Source organism: Polypterus senegalus, chromosome 3 (assembly GCF_016835505.1).
Source record: "Polypterus senegalus isolate Bchr_013 chromosome 3, ASM1683550v1, whole genome shotgun sequence".
Taxonomy (NCBI): domain Eukaryota; kingdom Metazoa; phylum Chordata; class Cladistia; order Polypteriformes; family Polypteridae; genus Polypterus; species Polypterus senegalus.
In genome coordinates, this window is record NC_053156.1 from 97,500,299 (window position 1) to 97,523,057 (window position 22,759).

Sequence of the window (22,759 nt, forward strand, 5' to 3'; positions counted from 1 at the left end):
AAAGGATTTACAGGATGACAGAGTCAATGTGAAAATAAAATAAAGCCAATGAAATCCACACACATTGTTTATTGAATGATGTACAACTATATGACCACCAAACAAGAATCGGTGGCATTTATTCAATAAAAAATATTTTTATAAACAAAATAATGTCAAATTTAAATAAAAAAATGGCAAGCCCTAGAGATCCAAAACAGCAAAAGAAGCACATGCCATGTCGATGAGTGTCCCAGCCAAAGCCCAGATTTAAACAGTACAGAACATCAGTGGAGACCAATAAAGATGACACTTTACAATGTTTCCGATCCAATCTAACGGAGCTTGAGAAGATATGTCAGGTGAAATGGGATAAACTGCCCGAATGCAGATATACTAATTTAGTAAGGACTTACACAAGAAGATTCAAAGCTCTATTTGCCGTCAAAGAGAATTCTACAAAGTACTAAATTAAGGGTCTGAATACTTATTTGAAAGACAGATTTCATTTTTTGATTTTAATAAATTTGCAAATCTTTTTTAAAATGTGTTCAGTTTGATAATCTGGCTACAGAAAGAAGTAACCAGAAAAATTTAAAAAGAAATTATAAACTGACCGGACACTTTGTGTAACTACTAAGATTATGGGCCATCTGGAATTGATAATACACAACTTGATCTTCCAGTTTGTAATGGTATGCAGCCAAATCTGTATTTTGCTTATCCTTTATGGTACTAACTATAATATTTTTAAATAAAAATGTATTAAGACTGCTTTCCTGCTTGTATGTTTAATTCTATTTGTACCAGCAATAGCTTGGAAAATAAGTTCTTTTCTCAGCTACTGTATGTTAATCAAGGGTGTAAGAAATAAGCTACAGCACCGTCATACCTGGCTGTGTAGCAGCTTATAATAGACCAGTAGGTAGTAGACTGTACTCTCGGGTGTAAGTACATTGCAACCATGAATTGTATATCTCTAAAGGTTGGAAAGCGTAAGAATAGATAAATGGCAGTAGCAACAGAAGTATAACATATCATTTTAGTCTACAGAAAAAGAATCTATGCATCTGATAAAAAAGGGATTTAATGTTATCAGAGAAAGTGTTCCCAAAAGATTTCCCATGATAAAACATTTCATACACTGCATATTGCAAGCCATAATTAATATAATATGTATCTTATTATGGAGGAAGGCTGCTTGAGTACACCCAGTAAATTGGTGTTTTCAGAGTAGCTGTTTTTCTTGCCTGCCATCAACAGGACCAATTTTATTCTTTCTACACACAAAGTATCAAAATAATAAAAGTTAAAAGATAAATAAAAAGAGGTGAACCATTGCCCCAGTATGAGGACCAATCTATATGAGGTGGCACTCATCCTTCCCTCCACTCTGATTGGTCTCCCTGCCCCTGCTACTGAGAAGCTACCCCATAGAACAATACTGTCACTGCAATGCTTTACTGAAGTAATGGTGTTAGGCAGATGATGAACAGTACCTGGTCTCTGCCAGACATAGTACTGATATTTTGCCCAAAGAGTTCAATTTTTGCCTCATCAGCGCAAATAATCTTTTTTCTCATGCTCTCAGAGTCCTTTAAACTGTCATATGCCTTTTATTCAAGAATGGCTTTCATCTTGCCACTCTACTATAAACAACTGATGGATGGAGTGCTGCTGAGATGGTCATCCTCTCGACAGGTTCACCAATCTCAATATAGAACTTCTGAAGCTTGACCAATTGACAATTTGGACTGCCACTGCAAAAGGGATTGAATACATTCGTTTGTGATTTTTGTTAAATTTGCAAACATTTAAAAAAAATCACTTTGTTATTATGGGTTATTGTGTATGGATTGAGGGATAAAAATTGTAAATTTATCCATTAAAATTAAATCTACAACACAAAGTGTGCAGAGAGTGGAGGAGTTTGAATACTTGCAATGTCCACTGTATGTAAAGTGTGTGGCTATAGCTTAATTATGACAGGAAAATCATCATCTTTGTGCATATGTGTAGGCATGTGCAATTCATGTTTATCCAAGTATTTTGGAGCCAGGAACGTTAAGCTTTGTACATGACTGAAACCTGAGCATGCTTATATGCTCCTATTGGTAAAGAAAAAAAAAAAGAAAAGGAAAACAAAATCAGAAAACCCCTTTCAGCTATGAAAAGAAATAGTTTTGGGACGCATTTTGCAATATAACAAATTCTTACATGCATAACATGCCAGTAATGTTTTCTGGAAAATGTACCCCTGTATTATTTTCAGTGTTATTAGGCAGTGTACCTTTCTAATGACTGCTATTACTCAATCACAAAGAGTCAACTACTGATTATAAAATGTTATCAAAATTTGCATACCTGGTTATTATGTTGTTTAAAAAAAGGCTCTTTAGAATTACAAAGTAAATAAATTTACGAGCAGTAGAATAAAGCAGGTCAACTTACAGCAAAAACATAACCAGCAACAAAATAGTGCTTACTGTTAACAACATATTTTGTTTAAAAATGTTTTGATCTAATTTACATTAATTGCTGGAACCTATGCAAACAAAATCAACTACCTTCTGTTCTCTGCTGAGGATCACATAAAATATTTCTCTTACAAATGTATATGTTTGCTTTCATAAATCATTGATATTTGTCCAAACAAGCAATCACATTGATTCCAATATATGGTTCATTTAAACAATTTAACTTCAGATGTATATTCTTGAAATTCTTTTGAGCATTGTGCACATGTGAAGATGTTTAAAAGGCACTGCTTAACAGAGGATAGTTTCAACTGAAACATGAAAATTAATCAAATAATTCTGCCACCTTGAGGAATAAGCACAATACAATCTTAAGAAATGCACTAGTCTCAAATTATTCAGTAATACGTGCTAAAACAGAGAAACATCAAGGAGAGTTTATGTTGGCAAATAATTACATCTCAAGACTATTAACTGCTGCATGAACACCTCAAGAGTTATTACTTTTTTGCCTAACATTTTTAATCTGGTGGGATGCATTACAATACCCACACATGAAAACTTTCTCCACATATATGGCTATATATATATATATATATATATATACACATACACACACACACACACAACGCCGCCATAACAGTACATTAGTAGAGGGGAATGATATTGAGGCCATGGTCATCTTTTTCTTTACTGCTTTTTGTAATTAGTAAAACTGTTACAGAAAATTTAAGGATTATTTAGCATTTTTGGATAAGTTATGTAATTAATAACTTGATCTGTTGGAAAAGCAAATCGATGCATCTCACTATGTAATGCTGCAATGGAGAACTCTCTAGTGAAAACGTTTTGCTCAATAGCAACAGCCAGAAAGTTTGGGTAAAAACTTGGGTTGGGGAAATAGAGAAATTGATCTTTGCAGACCTTTCATAAAAACAGGTATGCCACCTAAGTTTATTTAAAAAAACATATATATGTATATATATACACAATCCATTCTGTAAACCACATTCAGATACACTAATAAAAGAACGGTCACATTTAATGCAATGAAAAAGCAGTCATTCTTAAAGTAAAAATACAGATCTAATGACATGCTTACTAAATGTGGCAAGTCTTAATCCACTATCTGGAGCAAAACATGTTAATCAAAAAGTGATCTTATGAATGTTTAAGATCATTCGATGAAAAAAATGGTCCAGAATAAAGGGTCACGGCAATGTTCAGTGAAGCAAAACTGAGAACAGCATAAGGGAGCACAATTTTATAGTGTGAAAATGCCTCATAAAAAGCAAGAAAGAAAGGAGGCAGTCCCCATCCAGATTTTCCAGATAAAATACTCTATTGGTATTGAAATACTGTAATAGTGGTTTTGACTTAATATTCTAAGGCTCATCAAAAACAATGTGAAACTTGTTATGCACCATATCACTAAAATATAAAGCACAGGATTTTATTCCACCATTCTTTCAAATACTTAAAGCAAAACCTAATCTGCATTTTTTTTTGTTTTTGTTTTCAAAGACAACTTTAACTTAGCAGCCTAATAAGGCAATAAATCACAGTACAGTACTGACAATTATAGGAAAATGACAGATGAGGCATTAAAACACAAAGTGGATTTATTAGATTGTTAAATTAGATTATTAGATTAAAGTGTGATTTGCTTGTTTAAATGGTAATAGATCTCAAGTAGCATACTTAAGAGATAAAAATACATTTTGGAATACATGTAGAGGTGAAATAGACACAGTAATATACAAGTACTGCTATAGCATTTCCTGCAAATACACTATAAATAAATATACAATGCTTGACATAATGGCAACGACAACTGCCTTAAGTAGCTGTCAAGTTGGTGGCAATACTGCTGAAGGTGACAATTTACTTCCATCAGCAAAATCTTCTAATACGATGAGGTCTTCTTCCATTTGCTTGTCAGAAGAGGAAAGAAATTGAAAAACATGACAATCACAAGGGCAGAAAGAGTTACAAAAAGGGTTCATACTCACTGTCACAGGCATTGTAAGTGTCCCTGTCATTTTCAAACTAAGATTATTGAAAAGAACGATAACAGACTTTGTCATCAACTAACTTATTTGCCAAAATTATTAATCCAAAATGCATGTTAGGCAAATTATATTATTTAAACCTCAAAACAATTTCAGCAAAAGTATGCTGAATATTTCAGCTCAATTTTTAAAGCCACACAAAGTGCAAGTAACTACCTATATGTATATTTTCAAAGGAAAAAATATCTTTTAAGATTATTTACACAGCTAATTAGCAGCCACTATTAGTTGTTTAAGAAAATATTATGGATAATGAATCTCCCATTTTACAAACAAGTAGCCATATACCACATCTGGATTCTGAGTGCACCTTTGACAGGTAATGCCACAGTCCTATTTAAAGGACAAACAGGGTGAAAATAACAATTAAGACACACTGTTTTGTAACTGGCAAAGATCTCTGAAGTATGAAGATGCTTCAATTTAAAATGAAGAAGTGAAAAACGCAGAAACAATCTTCATAAATAAAATTGGAAACTCATGTCAGTATTACGTAGCTGGGGCTTCAGAATGAACAATAATTTAGTTTATCTGTCTCTTTATGTGCACAAAAAAGAAAATCAGTATTTGTAACTTAATGCTAAAATTACAGCACCTCAAAACTGGTAGATTTCATTTTTGGTATATTTTTGTGTATTCTGCTAAGTAACAGAAGGTCAAAAGGACTGGACTGCACTATGCATATGGAATTCTGCTAGTGATAGGAATGCTCCACTAGTTGTTCCATATTTTTTGTTTATGTAACCAGCTGATGTAAAAATGTTGAGAGTTGGGTTTTCAAACATGCAACATGTGATCTCCTGTTTTTTTTCTGTTCTTGTCCTCTCTCACTTTGAAGCAGTTTGTGACATGCTAATAATTTAGACTGATTGTTTTTTAGGCCTTCAGTTTAATTTAATCAGAAAACACAATAAAGTAAAGAGGAATTTAAACAGTGGTGTGGGGAAACCCTTATTAATCTAGATAAGACCTATTTACGCAAAGCATGGTATGCATGTTCTTAGTTTACACACACATACAATTACAGCAAAGGCCAAACACTAAGTGACTTATGTAAAGGAGGGCTACTCTTAAACATATTTGTCATTCAAATGCTACTTCCCTGCGAGAAAGAATACATAGTCCAAAAATGCAAAGTTTGCTTTTTTAATGTTGGAGAACCATAAGTAAAGGAAACACTTCTCCAAACTCGTGAAGTAAAACAACTTGCTTACTCACATAATATACTTTTCTCTACCTAGTTTGCTCAATACTTGACTATATCTTCACTGCTGCTTCTGTGAATGTGCTATACACACATAAAGATGAACTAGAGAACTGAAAGGTCAACTCACCTATGGTTACCACCACCAAAAACAGAACTAAAGAAAAAAAAAATCAGCTCATGGATGAACATTATTGAAGAGCACCTTACTGAATTAATGTGCCTGTGAATTGTTAATTACTTTAAGAGATTCTTACTTTGTTAAATGTGAGAAATTACTCTGCCAATACAAAGAACTACAGTACATAAACAAGCAAGACCAAATTTAATCTGGTTTTAAATCATTATACATAAAATGAAGTAAAACCAGCCATCTCAAAAACTACATATGCAAAATGCACTTATAGTACAAAAGAAGTGATTAATCTAAGATTTAATATGTACAATGAATTCAACAATAAAGCAGAAATAAGTGATGATTTGTTGTCAGTAGAAGAATGCAATGTAAGGGCAATGTAACACATTGTTCACATTTCTGGATAGTTGGTTACTGGGAAAATGGTGTAGAAAAAGGGTACCGCTGTCTTAAATATTTTAAAATTGTCCATATCTTGCATTTTTTTAAAGATATATAAGTATTTCTTTTTTTTTGAAAAAAAAAAACAACTGAAAATTAAGTGAATGAACTTGTGTACATGCATGTGCCCTGCAAAGGAATGACACTAAACTGAATTATGGGTGTGTTCCTCTATATACTCGGCGCTGCCAGAGTAGGCACTAATTTCAAAGTAACTTGGATTAAAAGTGCTCAGACACAAATGTATACCATGGTCTTCTGTGTGTATATAGTCTGCTTTAAGCAATTATTTAATCAAAATTAATGATAATAATGAACAAAACTGATACATAATATAAACAGCTGTTTATCCTAATATTAATGTTTCAAAAAAACCTTGCTGGACACACACACACAATGGGCATTAACAAGCACTTAAAATGAACACACAAACACTTTTGTTTCTTGCCTTTGCTGCTACAGCTTTCCAATGTTCAGCATTAGACTTCAAAGTCACTTCTATTCATATTTAAAACCGTTACATATTACATACAGTATGTCTGATGATTAAAATGTAGCTTACTATGTAATTTCTAAAATTGGCAAGTTTCACCAGAATTGTTTTCTGTTTAAAGTTAACAATCTCATCCCACCTTTACTGTCCCACAGCTGATAAATGCTGCCATTTGTGTACACGCCAACTTGTTATTTCAACTACATAAACATAGTAAAATCCATTATACTTCTATAACTGAATATTTGAAGGAACACTAATTAAAACAAGAATCGAAATAATAATTCTATGGAGTAAAAGTTCCTGACATTCATACTTTTGCTCAGTGTTAAACTGGTTGCCATACATTTTTGTAAGGGCAGATATTTAAGTTTGCTTCTGCAACTACATCTTTTACCATTCACTTTTTCAACACTTGACTCAACTCAAACTAAAGATTAACAGAATTATGCAAAATATTGAACAATTAACAAATTCCAAAATTATTACAATAGACATACATCATTTCAGGAAATTTGCTGAAGATGTCTGATAAACAAGAACACCCAAAGATAGTAAACACAAACACATATACATACACACATTAAATTTAAATATATATAAATATATATATATATATATATATATATATAATATATATATATATATATATATAAATATAAATATATATATATATATATATATATATAAATATAAATATAAATATATAAATATATAAATATATATATATATAAATATATACATATTGCTGAAGATGTCTGATAAACAAGAACACCCAAAGATAGTAAACACAAACACATATACATACACACATTAAATTTAAATATATATATATATATATATATATATATATATATATATATATATATATATATATATATATATATATATATATATATATATATATATATATATATATATATATATATATATATATATATATATATATATATATATATATATATATATATATATATATATATATATATATATATATATATATATATATATATATATATATAGTGAAGGACAGCCGGGTCTCATGCCCAGCAGGGGCGCCCCTGCTCCTTATGTTCCGGGGAAGCCGCCTTGGCCAGTCCAATACCTCCCCTGGGACGCTTGGTGGCAGCCTCCCTGGCCAACGGTGATTCCCCACCCACCTGCAGGGCTCCATGGGAGATGGAGTCCTTCACAGCTTGGTTGGGGCCCGGGGTGGATGCTAGGGGGGGCTGTCTGCTTCCAACAGCCCGGCTGGACAAGTCTTCAGCCCCACCCGGAAGTGCAATCAGGACCAGGTGGTTAATCACTTGGAATGCTTCCGGGTGGGCTATAAAAGGGCCCAGCCACCACCACTCAAGGAGCCAGAGTTGGGAGGAAGGAGACAAAGCTTGAGGAGGAGTGGTGGTAGAGGAAAAAAAGTGTGATGTGGTTCAGTGTGTGGTATTTAGGACTGTGTATTGCCTGTGGGTCACGGGGAAGACGTGCACCCACAGGTGAAGAAAAATAAAATCTGTGTACATTTTATATGTGCCTCCGTGTCCTTCTGTGTCGGATCTGGCGCCTATATAGCACCTTTGTTACAATATATACACACACATACAATAAAATTTAAGGGTAAAACTGTGAAGTTGTGATAGCATGGAAGCAAATAAAACACCTGAAAACACCTGTCCAACACTCAACTGTGTATGTGATTTTACTGGGCTGTATCAGTATCAGTGTAATTTAGATTTATTGAGCTGCACTTGATTAATATTCAGTCCATGCTGTACAGTACAGCTCAGTGATAAAATTTTCATCAAATAGCTCATGCATCTTTGAATTCTAGCCAAGGAGGTGTTGAAGTCCACATGTGATTAGAATGAAATGAAAAGGATTGCTACTGGGGGAGAAACACATGCTGAAGCTTCAAATTACAAATAACGTTCTTAAAGTTATATGCTAATTTTAAGATCTTTTTTTTTAAATACCCCTAACACAAGTTTATTTTATTTAGTTATATTCATTATACTACTTACTTATGTGCTAAGAAGTAAATTTAAACTTCAAAAGGACAACAAAACAGAGACAAGCTCCCAACAGACTGTTTTAAAAAAGAATTAATGAATTCTTGCCAAATTCAGAAGATATTTTGCACCGTTCCTCAAAAGTAAAACTGAAAATAATACAAGACTTTGCTTATGAATTGACTTATATTGTTGAACTGAAATAATTCAAATTTTCCCATGAATTTAGTTGGTGGGAAAACAATGTTGTATTGGAGAGCATAAAGGGTTTACTGATGTTTAATCTTATTTACTCCAAATAATGTAATTCAATATGAGAAGTAATTATGAATCCAACATTATTAGAACATTAGAACAATCTAGACAAAAACAGGCCATTCAGCCCATCAAAGCACGCCAGTCCTATCCACTTATTTCTTCCAAAAAAACATCAGGTCGAGTTTTGATAGTCCCTAAAGACTTACTGTCTACCACACTACTTGGTAGCTTATTCCAAGTATCTATCGTTCTTTGTGTGAAGAAAAACTTTGTAATGTTTGTGCAAAATTTACCCTTAACAAGTTTCCAACTGTGTCCACGTGTTCTTGATGAACTCATTTTAAAATAATAGTTTTGATCCACTGTACTAATTCCCATCATAATTTTAAACACTTCAATCATGTCACTTCTTAATCTTACTTTGCCTAAACTGTACAGGCTCAGCACTTTTAATCATTCTTCATAATTCAACCCCTGCAGCCCTGGAATCAGCCTAGTTGCTATTCTCTGGACCTTTTCTAGTGATGTCCTTTTTGTAGCCTAGATACCAAAACAGCACACAGTACTCCAGATGAGGACACACTAGTGAATTATAAAGCTTGAGCATAACCTCCTTGGACTTGTACTCCACACATCGTGATATATAACCTAACATTCTGTTTTCCTTCTTAATGGCTTCTGAACACTGTCTGGAGGTTGATAGCTTACAGTCCACTATAACTCCTAAATCCTCCTCATAAGGTGTACTCTTGATTTTCCGACCGCCCATTGTGTATTCAAACTCAACATTTTTACTTTATATGTGTAATACTTTACATTTACTGACATTAAATTTCAACTGCCACAAATCTGCCCAAGCCTGTATGCTATCCAAGTCCTTCTGTAATGATATAACAGATTCTAAATTATCTGCTTATCCACCTATCTTGGTATCATCTGCAAACTTAAACAGCTTGTTACTTGTATTCCTATCTAAATCATTTATATATATTAAAAAATAGCAGCGGCCCTAGCACTGACCCCAGTGGAACACCACTCTTAACATCAGCCAATTATCTGTCAAATAAGCCAATATTTTACCCCAGAAATGGTCTTAATGTGGGATAATCTCAAAACATATGTTCTAACATGGGCAGTGCACGTTGACACTTTTTGCAGCAAAGATTCCTGATATATTAAACATAACAGGGAAATATTTGCAGAAAATGAAGATAACTGTGTATTATGATTAGGTGAATTCCATTCCATATCTGAGATATTAATTAAAAGATCCCTTTGCCATCACTGTGTAAGTAATCAAGACCTGTATATTCAAATATATAATACACAATGATGAAAGAATAGGGAAATTAGAAAGGCTCCTTTGCTAAATTTTCTAAATTGTGTATTAACAAAAAAGTAGTGTGCTGAAAACAAGGCTGAAAATGTAATTATCATGCACTGCAGAAGCAGAGACTGTCATCACTTCATTAAAGTGTTTCTTACATTGAAACAGGAACAACTAGATTATTAGAAACTGGCAAAAATAACTCAACTACAGCACAAAGCACAAAAATATAAAACAAGACTTACATGAATAAGATGTAAAATTTAACCTAGCAGCTGTATTTCTGGAACCTTCTGATTCCTTTAATATTCTCAAACTACACATTTTCATAACCTAGTAATTAACAACAACAACAACAACATTTATTTATATAGCACATTTTCATACAAACAGTAGCTCAAAGTGCTTTACATATTAAAGAATAGAAAAATGAAAGACATAATTATAAAACAAAATAAATCAACATTAACATCGAATAAGAGTAAGGTTCAATGGCCAGGGGACAGAAAAAACAAAAAAACTCCAGACGGCTGGAGAAAAAATAAAAAATAAAATCTGTAGGGATTAAACCGGTGTTTTGGGGGTGCAATGACCCTTTTTGCTGAGAATGTTACAGAATTTTCTTTTTTAATGCATAGTGTTCTTGAATTTCACACAAACAAAATTACATTACATCCAAAATTTAAAAAATAGGGATTTCTTAATATATACAGGGTATTCTGAAACAGAACTTTGAGCTTGGACAGAATATTTACTCTATGTTACTTACCCTAGATACAAATAGCTGAAAAGAGGGCAACCTATGATAATCTTGTTTGGTGCTTTGTATCCTACTGCAGAAATTAAATTTAAACAGATTTTTACATTTTTGTTTGTTTCTAAATAATGGAACAGTTCAAAGACAATTAACAAGTTATTGAATTTAGTATCACTATTATTCAAATAAATTTTAATCCTTGTGTAGGATAGACTGCCATTACACATTTGGCTATAGTTTGTCACACTGCTAAAAAGCAGACTGCCAGACAGTTAATTCCAGCAAGAGTGGCAATTTTCTCTCCACAGGGCTTCTTTGGAATGCAGCCTTTGTGCCTTATCTGAAAAAAAGACTGACAACCACTTAAGTGTCCTCAATGAACAATCTAAATATACAAGCTTACAAACAAAGAACCATATATCTATAATGGGCAAAAATGATGGACAAAACATTGCACCAATTGTCAACCAAGAAGGTTAAGCTTGCATTGCACCCAAGAGGACCAATGGCAAAACTTCTATTCTTTCCTAAAAAAAAAACACACTACACACCCCAGAGCTAGACTCTCTCTATTAAACTCACTGCTCACCTTGGCCATAACTTCTGCCTTTAATACCAGGGACCCAATTGCCAATAGGGTGTGGGCATAACCAAGGCTGAAGAGATCCTTTTTGCTCTAAAGCACAACTGGTTGATAAACAGGAAGAGTGGAAGACTTGTCTGTATTGTAGTTAGGCAAGGCTGCCATTAGTCCAAACCTTGCTAATGAAAAGCAAATGCATAGACAAGAGAGAAATATACATAAAAACCACACATTCAACTTGCTAAAAACGGGAATTGACTAATCATCAACTTATTAGCAGACATAAACCTTGCTTGTAGGACAGGACACAGTGTGCAATATCGTAAACAGAAAATGAAGCACCACTTGCAACCAGAAGATGTGACCGAGGCAAAGGAAGAGAAGAACTCCTAAAAACAGAATGAAACATTTGCTGAAGATCTTTCTACGTGAGCTAGAGAAAGATAACCAGGAATGGTCTATAGCATCGCCTACACTAAACCATAAGTACATCTACTCTGATTCCAATGTCAATGTGCACCTGCATATAATCATGTTCTTTTATCCTTAGATTATGAATAAATTGTATTAATTTGTCTATTGCAGTAGGCATGTTCGTGCTGTTTGTTTTCTGTCATGTCCAGATCACAACAGAAAAACTGAAATGTATTTAATATAGACGTTTGCTAAATTAGCTTCATTCAAAAATTGTATAGATCTCTACATATTCCAAATGAGCTAATATTTTTCATGAAATAGTAATATGTCTCACTTTCAACATTTGCTATGTTTTCTGTGTTCTACTGTGAATAAAATATGGGTTATGAGATTTGCAAATCATTTTATTCTGTTTTTGTTTACATTTTACACAGCATCCCAGCTATTTTGGAATTGGGGATGTACATTCAAATGCCTGTTCAGAGTAATACACAGTTTATTATCAAAGCTGCCGAGAGTGCTCAATGCTGAATGTAATATAAGTATTTGCAATGGTACTATTTTCTTAAAAAAAAAAAAAAAAGTTTGCAAAACTTCCACTATACATTATTCATCCTGAAAAGTGTACAATTAAATCAGTTACATGCATAAATCTAACATTCATATTTGCCCCACTTTCATCCTGTACATTGTAATGTATTTCAACATGGATAGAAATAATAATTCTATTTCCTTTGCAGAAAAATCAAACTTCTATAACAACTATATATGTGCAACAGTAACAAGCACGTTGACAATCTCAACTAAAGACCAACTATGCTGAGATCTACAAAAAAATGGAAACATTCAACACATGCTAAGCACAAACTAATACCTTCCATGTACGCTTTCTGCTTACAAAATTAATCCAACTGCACATAATTTAATGTGGTTTTGCATGTAGTTACATCAGTCTTCAGTTCACTCAATGTAAACCTTTTCTATATTTAAAACAAACCAAGTGAAGATCATGTGATGGATGTGATGCTTAAACCAGTATGTGTTTTTTACTTTAAGACCCCTTTTCAATGATGATTTCTGCAAAGTTGTTGTTAATGCTATTCATCCTGATGATACAGTCAGGAAAATTGTATCCTTGTAGAATCAGTCCAGAAGTGTCACAGACATACTGAGAAACTAAACAATATCAAAATATTTTAGAAACTGAACAGAAAATAGCCTTAAATAAAAAATTTAATTCATTTAAATAAACCAAACCCAGAAGCTAATTTACACTTTTTCTACTTAAAAATTAAACATTCAACAATTCAAATTAATGTTTTTTAAAAAAACAATTCAAATTAATGTTTTTTAAAAAATAGTAGCTTTTTCTGTATAAAACAATGACATCTGACTTGACAATGATCAGCATACTCACACTGCAGTAAAAGCACAGAAAAGGCCTAAAAGGAATTATCAGATGAAAAGTATTAACAATTGCTTGGAAAATCTGTTGCTTAAAGTCAGGAAGGAGCAAAATAGCATAACAACTGAAGCAAAATGCAAGGAAAACCTCTGTCAACAAATTGAACCATGTGCAAATTGATACAATAAGGATAATTTCTCCTTAATAACCACACATACATTTGACAAATAGCAGCCTTCAACATGATCAATAACTTTATAATGCATATAATTAGAATATGTCTTTAGGCAAAAGGGTTAAAGAAACTTCAATGCTGCCACATTTCTTATTAAACATAGCTTTGAGGAAAAATGCTTTAGAACTCAAGAATTGCAGTTGAACTGTAATGAGTATTTTGCTCCCAAACATTCACATTAATTACAAATAAACTGCAAGCAAGTAGAACAGAGCATTCTCTAAACAGCTTGTGCAAAAATGAAAATGGAGTCTATGTATATACAGTACTCACTTTTTTCAGTACCAATCACTGTATACTACTTTACTGAAGATTACTTGGTGAAATATATAGATAAATCAATAGAAAAAAGTACTGAATACAAAATATCTGAAAAATATCCATCATGTACGAGAATGCTGGTGCTGACAGACTGAATGTCTCTAGTTAAACCTAATTTAAATGTATTAAAAAGGGAAAAACAGAGCTGAATGCTTTAGTACAATGTATTGCTACTTTGTGTTAATTTCATAACCACTTCAGGTCGAACATGCTGACAACGCTGAGGATTTTTTCTAATTTTCTTTTTTAAGATTACTTCAGCAATTTTTTTTTTGATTAGCCTGTTTAATCACTAGTGAAACTGTCAGGCACCAACACTTCATAAAAAACTCACCATTGCTTTCCTCATGGATGTATCCCAAAACAATCATTCTACTCTTGCCTGTGTCCATTCATTTACCTATGTTATCTGACTTAATGTGTTGCATGCAGTAACTTTGATACATCCATCTCATTAACGGCAATGGAAAATGACTGTCATATGTCTAATAAAATTTCTTTCTAACATCAAAGACTTCTAGTTTCTCCACACATTTTCTCCATACATTGCTCTAAATATACCTTTCCAAATGAGTTCAGTTTCAACTTATCCCATGAACACCTACAACACTAAAATGGCATCCTGTGCAGCAAAATATTAAGTTGGGTTCCACAAACTATCAAAACTCAAGTTGCATTTCTTTTTCTTGACTGCTATTTTTCACCTAGCAATAGAGCTAACTGTAGTACTATGCTTTCTAACCTTTAAGACTGCTATAGCATTACGTTAACTTTATACTTTCATGTTCATCTTTAAAATGCATTTTATATTTACTGATTTTTTTGTAAGTTTCTTTGAATAAAGGCATCTACTAAATCAAGCATACTAATGAGAGACCATACAATTCTCATTTCAGCTCAAAAATTTGTACATCCAGCTGTTTTATCTGTGGAACAAATGAAGGCTGAAAGTGCCTCAGTCTTAAGAAAAAGAGAGACTGACATTGAGCGGCGTTTATTCTGGCACCTCAGGCAACCCTGAGAAGCATGACTAAGAGCAAGAAAAAATTACCAATAACTGTAATTGATTTGTTTAAACAATCAAGAGCAATCTTGCTTGAGTTTTAAATGTTCATTACCTGTGAAAGTTAAGTAGTGCAAATATTTTTGTTTGATTGCATAATTGAGTGTGCATAAATAATCTCGAGGTTTGCTTTTACCTTTGTAAAAGGATGTTTTTGTAAGCAGCTTTTGACAAATTTGTCTAAAAGCTGAAATGTTAGCCTCTTGCCAGTCTAAAAATCTTATTTACTGTATTTCTTGTAGAAAGTATCCAGCTATCTACATAAGTGAAAAGGGGGGATGGATAACAGACAGGGAGCACAGCCAATGCATTTGATTAAAAAAAAAAAATCATAAAGACCTTGCAAAGCCTATTATAGAATACTTCACATCCATTGATAATAGCCACACTGACTTCTTGGGTTGTGTTCTTTCAAAGGACTTCAAAGAAAAAAAAACAGAATAAGGTTCACTCATTCTCACCCTGGGATCACATATTTCTCCAGATATTAATATCTGACTAACTTTTTAATCTATCCCTTCATCTTCTCTAATGGTAGGTTTTTCTCACCTTTCTCCTTTCACCTGCTCTGGATTTGTTTTCTTCTTCCTCTTCTGTATATGTCACCTGCTCTTTCCTTTTTTAATTGCACACCTGATGAAGGCTATTTAGCCAAAACATTGCGTCTTTAACCTTCTTTCTTTTTCAGTGTGAAAATACCCTTTAACCTTTTATCCTTAATATAATAAAATGTGCAGAATAATTTAAAACAGAAAACTGATATTGATCTTTGCCTTATGCATTTATGTATATGAAACTCATAGTCAATAACGTTTGGTGTGATTAACCAAAAGGTTATACGCACAGTTCATTGAGATGATACTTTCAATATGGTATTGGCTTTTACAAAGATAATTATTTGCTCATGTCTTCAACTTTTAACGAAGACTTCTGGAAAACAGATAATACAGAAATTGAATGCAATTAAGAAGTAATGCCAAAACAGGTTAATCAACATAAGACTGCAGACTGAATATTCTAACTAAGATTTCATATTTTGTTTAACTTTCTCTCCTTATGAAAAGTAATAAATATTACTACAAAAAAAAAAAAGGATTTTTATCCGGGTAAAATGTTACTTCCTGTGGACAGCCTCAAGCTAAAGAATAATCCTGTTACATCAAAAAATAAACAGTTAAATTTAAAATATTGAATAGTGAAAAAAATATGTTCACCTATCCAGTGTGCAGAAAGCTGTGACAGAAATGGCAGTCTACCAAATTATGCTATTCACCACACACTCAACACTGACAGGTACATTTGGTTTTTGTTTTTTTTTTTTAAACAGACCTATAAAATTCAGTATGCTCATAGATGTAACATCTGACCAAAAGGTTAATTCCAAAGTAAACTTCATCCATATGTCATTATAGGTTTTAAAACAGTAAAGGTTTGACAGCAACCTTTGTCTGTTAAATTTACAAACTGTTAAGCACAATAAAGAAATATGACATTCATTTACCAGAAATAGAAACCAAAGCCATTCTTTATTTAAATGAGATTTCAGCTCATATAATCAGTTTATTATATGTACTTTGAAAACCAAGTACGCATGAATACTGCATATAAAACAAAGATTTTAAGATAGTTCTTTACCAAATAAAATTGTATACCCATCATATAATAATCTTTTGTTCCTTTATTTTTTAACATATTAAATTTGCTACATATTCTATTGTCTGACTCAAATATATCAAAAGTAATACTGCAGCTGATGAACAAAATTTTAAAGTCCATAGCCTTTTCAACATAAATCCCAACACTCTATTGACACTGCATGACTGAACACTGTTACTTCATACTCCAGCTTTGCATTCCTGAGTGAAACAAAAATGTGATACTCTTTAACAACAAAAACACAGCAGGAGAGAACAAATTCTTCTTTTTGCAAAAAGACATTCAGATGAATGCCAAGGCAACAACTGAGACGAAGACAAAGTTCTGTAAATTGCTGTAAGAAGAGAAGCATCCCAAAATAAGATGTGCCCTTAAAATGTTTTTGGAATATCCTTTTTGTGTGAGTATAGATTCTCTCACATGAAAATAATCAAGTCAAAGCAGAGATCCACTATGACTGAAAACACTCCGTGTTCTGCCGGAGACTTGCATCCCACTACAACTCTCCTGACTATGGAAAACTAACACCTTTTCCTTTTCTTTCCTAAAATGGAGAACATCTCTAGCTCACTGTAACATGTGTCATTTGTTGTAATTTGGTTATTGTGGCCATGGACACCACTGAAATGTAGTTGTTGATGTGCCTACAGTCTGAAAATCCCATATAAGAGCTCGAAAGTATCAATTGTAGACCACTTTCGACCAGTGAAATAGCAGGTCTTATGTTAAGAAGGCCTGGGCACACCTTATATAGCTCCTTCTCGTACCATAATCTTTCTTGTCATGGTGAATCAGACACAGTAAAATTGTGGTAGACATACACACTCTTTCTTTTCCCACCACACATTGCATCATACAAGAAAAAAATTAGCAGCACCTAGTAGTTTTGATTGATAATCACCTCTGATATTTTGAAAGCCACAAAAATGTCAGGAAATCACAGCTTGAAGCTACAGTAAATGTTTACAGAAGGTTGCACTACATATACTTTACTGACTTGTCTACCTCAGTAACAATATATACATTAATGCAAAAACTTTTAAACTATTGCTAATGTTTACAGAAACCAATTTTACTGATATTTAAATGTGTGACAACCTTTGAAGCTATTCAACAAGTGCACTCCCTTAAGAGGAATCTAATTATCGTTATACAGTATTAGAATTTTTGCATGCATTCCTAAACCTCTTCTCAACCCGCTCCTTTATTTAACAAATTTAGGAAATGAAATATATTTAAAATAAAAAATATATATATATATAAAATAACAGAAACACAATATCATGGATATAAATTCAAATTAGAACATGTAAAATTTTAAACATTTTCAGTTGAAAAAGAAAATAATAATAAAACACAAAGATGCCATGAATTCATCCACAAATTCCCAAGCTGCATTGTTTTGTGTCACTTTGACAATCCCAATCAGATGGATGCCAGTTTCATGGGGAGAAAAGTCTTGATAATTCAGTGTTTAATTAGCACATAACACATATGTTAAACCAGCAAGACAGCTGCTTATAAATACCATATGCTTATTAAAGCTCTACCGACCTCTTCTCCTGAGAGATAAAACGCTGAGAGAAGTCCACCAACAAACCGGATGTTTACTTCAAAGACTGAAACTTCAGCATTCTAGAAACAAAACAAAATTTAACAATATTAATTTTATACATTTTGTCAGAAAGACATTCAGACAGAAAACATACACAAACACCTCCATTTGTTCTGCACATTTTCATTTGAAAAGACTCAGAAACAGATGATATATTATTTATATATATATATATATATATTTATATATATAAATAAAATATAATGTAACATAAACATAACATCCAGTATCGTACTGTTCAGCATGTTAAGACTTATACTTTTGTTTTCTCTTTTTAATTTGTTTTATAAAGGCAGTTATATATTTCAGGTAATTAGCACCTTCCAAACATCCAACAGGACAGTGCTAGTTTTCACTGTCAGCAGAAACAGCCAAGTAATTCATTTCCTTTTATGGAGTTATTTTTTGTTAGTTTTATTCTCTACACTTGTCTATGACTGCCACCATGGCCTTCAAATTTATTAAACTTAAACAAACATTATACTGAAGTTTACAAACTGTACACAGAGATTATGTCTGATACACTGTTTACGCACACATTTAACAGAAAACTTTTATTGAATTGACTCTAATTGACTTATGGTGTATTTAAAATCACTTAATTTACTAGTAATTGACAATTAAGCTGAATTAACAGCTGAAAAATGAAGGAGGTTGTTTATTCATTTGTACTATGCAGATAGCTTTTTCTGATTAGCATTTCATTACACAATATACAATATGTACTGATAAGGTTGATATATGTCTTAAACTGTGGATCACAAAGATGTTTACTGATCTTTTTTGGGAAATGCTTGAAACCATAATTCAGATTTTCTTTGCTGTATGTTTCTGAAAGAATTTCTGCTAATGTGTGTGCCTCCCGTTTGTCTGTCTTCCAGTTATCCTCTATTTTCAACTTCATACTTCTGTCTTTTTATCATTAAATGTTTTTTTAATTTTAATTTATTTCTGTTTTTAAATTCATTTAAATGTTCATTGCTTTGTTGTGTATTTTTTATTAATGCATATATTGTGTATTTCCTAGGACTCCAGTCTAAAAATGAATACATCATTTTGCATAATTTTTTTTTCCTTAAATTTTATAATGGAACAGTTTAATGCAAATGTAATGCATATGTAAAACTTTAGTTAATATTCCCAATTTGTCACAACAGAAAAGGAAATTTTTCTCCAAATTGGCTAAACTATAGAGGTAGGATTTAGCCCATGAAGCTGTTTAATTCCTGTGCAGGTTATAAGACAAAGAGACAGAATGCAGGAAATTTTGTGAACTACATAAAACTAAAAGAAATCTGTTAATCTGTTTAATGATCTTACATAGCCGAGATAAAGCAACTGGATATGAATTCTGTACAGTTCTTATCAGCTTATGACAGGGGGTTAAGGTGCCAGCTATGAGATGATTGTTTAAGAAGCAGTAATTTAAGCTCCATGTTCAGAAGGGCACGGTCAGAGATAACAATAGTTTATTACGTACAAGATTTGAAAGTGGGCAAAAATGTTGTGTCTATGAGGAAATAATCAATTATTGAGTAACAATGATGTACACGTGAGGAGTATGCTCTTAGGTTAGGATTTAAAACACTCCACAGTTATGATCCATTGCAATATATGTAATTATCTTTGCAATATTAGATGTTATCGCCTTTGCAGCCAATGATCTTTCCAGGTCTGGATTTAAAACCCAATTAAAGTCTCCATCCATTATAATTTTATAAGTGTTCACATTAGAGACAGATGCAAATACATTTTGAATGAAATCAGTGTCATCCACATTAGGTGCATAGATATTAATCAAAATCACTTTAGTATTAGATCATTTGCCTGTCACCATTATATACCACCCTTCAGAATTCCACACCCCTAGTTTTCTTTGTATACCTGGAGTGACAAATTTGGCCAGTCCACTCTCTTTGCAACCAAAACTGGTTCTTACTTCATACGTGTGTCTCCTATAAAAATACTATCTTGGCATTTAGACCTGTTAAGTGAGAGTGTACTTTCTTTCTCTTTAATTCATGATTTAGACCCTTAACATTACAGCTCACAAAGATCATTTTTTTTCCATAGAGACATTGCTTCTGAACTTTTGTTGACATTCTGTAGTCTTAGGTTGTTACATATGATAGCTTTGACGTAGATTTCATATTATTGCCAGGTGTTATGGCTATGGTGCCTGTCGTAATGTTGGCACTTACAGTTATTGGAGTAAAAGAGATAAAAAAAAGAAATTGCATTTCTCCCCTTGTACCACTGCAAGTGAGACAAACTACACTTTGAGATGCCCCAGTCCTCTGACATGCCAAGAGACAGAGCACGTCTAGAGCGAACCAAACCCCCCAGTAGCAATGTAGAGAAGGTTAAAACTGAGATATCTTGTGAAGGTACAGTCCAAATACTACAAACCAAGGATAGGATCTTAAAAACAGTCCCAATATAATAAAATAAGTGTATGATTTTGAGGGGGGGGAAAAAACTAACTATAAAGAGCTGGTTACTCTGTGGCAGCCAAAGTGTACATATAATTAATGGAATAAATTTCAAAACAATCACTGAAGCTTTCACAAAAAAAAAATTATAATAAAATTACACATTACAAATGGTCTATGTTGCAAGCTTCAAGTAGAATCTTCTTTGCCTTGCAAGAACATGCTGTGACTTAAGACCGTGCATTTCAAAAGAATGTTAGGTTCAGTATTCTTAGCTCTGTCTCATCCAGAGAACTAAAAATGTAAAACTGATCTTCAATAACCACTTTCAGTTTGGCAGGGTACAAGAGGTTGTATTTGATTTCAGCTCTTTGTAGGTGCTGTTTAATGCTGTAGAATGTGGCACATTTAGCAGCTGTTGCAGGGGAAGAAATCTGAGAAAATATGAATACGGTTATTTTCAAATATAATCTATTCTTTCAATCTGAGAAGAGGCTTCAAGTTTTTTTTGGTCTGTAATTTGTTGAAATGGACAATTATGTTTTTCATTTTGGAGGCATTCGATCCATGTATATAGTAGGCTACTGAGATCTTGATATCCGATTTAAGTTCCTGCCTCATTATTTTAGGGAATAGTTAAGCAATGAATTTCACTGGGTTTGGACTTTCCCATTTTTCTGGAAGAACTTCAATTCTGATGCTGTTCCTTCTATATGTAACCTACAGCGCAGCCAGTTTTTCAGCAAACACTTTGCATTTTGATTTTGCAGCCATTGCTTATTCCTCCACGGCGGAAGTCAGTTGCTAAACTATTCCAATATGAGTCATAAAACATTTGCTTAACATCTTCAAGCAGAACAGTAAGTAGAAAATTTTACTCTTGTAACTTACTCATATTTTCCTGTATTTTTTCATAGCATTTCTGTAAAGGTTGTAATAAACTTAAATATATATCCAGGTCTTTAATATCCTGAAACTATTTCTCATTTTTCTTGTTTAGGCCTTTTATTTCTTTCTTTACATCTCTTATTTCCCTTATTCCTCTTATGTCACTTGTATCTTTCTTAATGCCATTTAAGAAATAACAGCAATCATTACCTTCAGCTTGGAAAGTGCATTTCAATCTTCCCCAGGCTCCATAGACAGAGTTGCGAGTCCAGTGGTAGACAATGCGGCAGACCCACAATGGGTATTACCTGTAATTGACAATGGGGATGAAAAGGCCATGCTCAGCTCCAATAGCTCTCCTAGAATCCACAAATACTCCTTGCCCTCTTCACTCACAGATTTGCTCCCACTAACACTCGGCTGGAACCAATGCTGCAGTGTCAGGTTCTGGCAGGTCTGTAACTTCACAGATCTGTTTCAAGTCAGTTTCTGGGAGGCCATACCATGAATATGAGGCCGGTTTAGACTTTGTTGGAACTTTTGCTTCCTTATCTTTTCCTTTTTCCTTTCTTTCTTTGCTGCTCATGCTTATATGTCGTCATCTTCTTTCTTTCTTTCTTTGTTTGGTTTGGCTCCTAATCCTGTACACTACTGTGGGTGCCAATGGTTGTCAGATTTTGTTCTTAAAGTGTTCCCATGCCCGGCGGTACATGGCTGTGTTTCTGACCTCCTCGATGTTAAGTCCATGATTTCTCATGTCTTCTTTGACCTGCCTGATCCAGGTTTTCTCTGGTGCTGATCATTGGACTTTCCACTAGGTAGTTTGATTTCGCCAGAGGAGTTTGGGCACTAGTCGATTGTGGGTCATTCAGCAAACGTCGCCAAACCAATGTAGTGGTCATTTCTGGTTCTGCTCATCAATGGTCGGCAATTTCTCACACCAGTGTCAAATTTCTTCATTTTGGATATTATCGCATAGAGAGACATGTAGAAT

General features: G+C 33.2%; 1 protein-coding gene across 1 annotated transcript in view; it reads right to left on the bottom strand.

Annotated features, from left to right (window-relative positions):
* Nucleotides 1–22,759, bottom strand: part of man1a1 (mannosidase, alpha, class 1A, member 1) — a 458,739-nt gene that overhangs the window by 239,691 nt on the left and 196,289 nt on the right. The window contains exon 4 of the mRNA XM_039747655.1: nt 18,385–18,465. Coding sequence (XP_039603589.1) covers nt 18,385–18,465 — 81 coding nt within the window. The remainder of the gene's footprint in view (nt 1–18,384; nt 18,466–22,759) is intronic.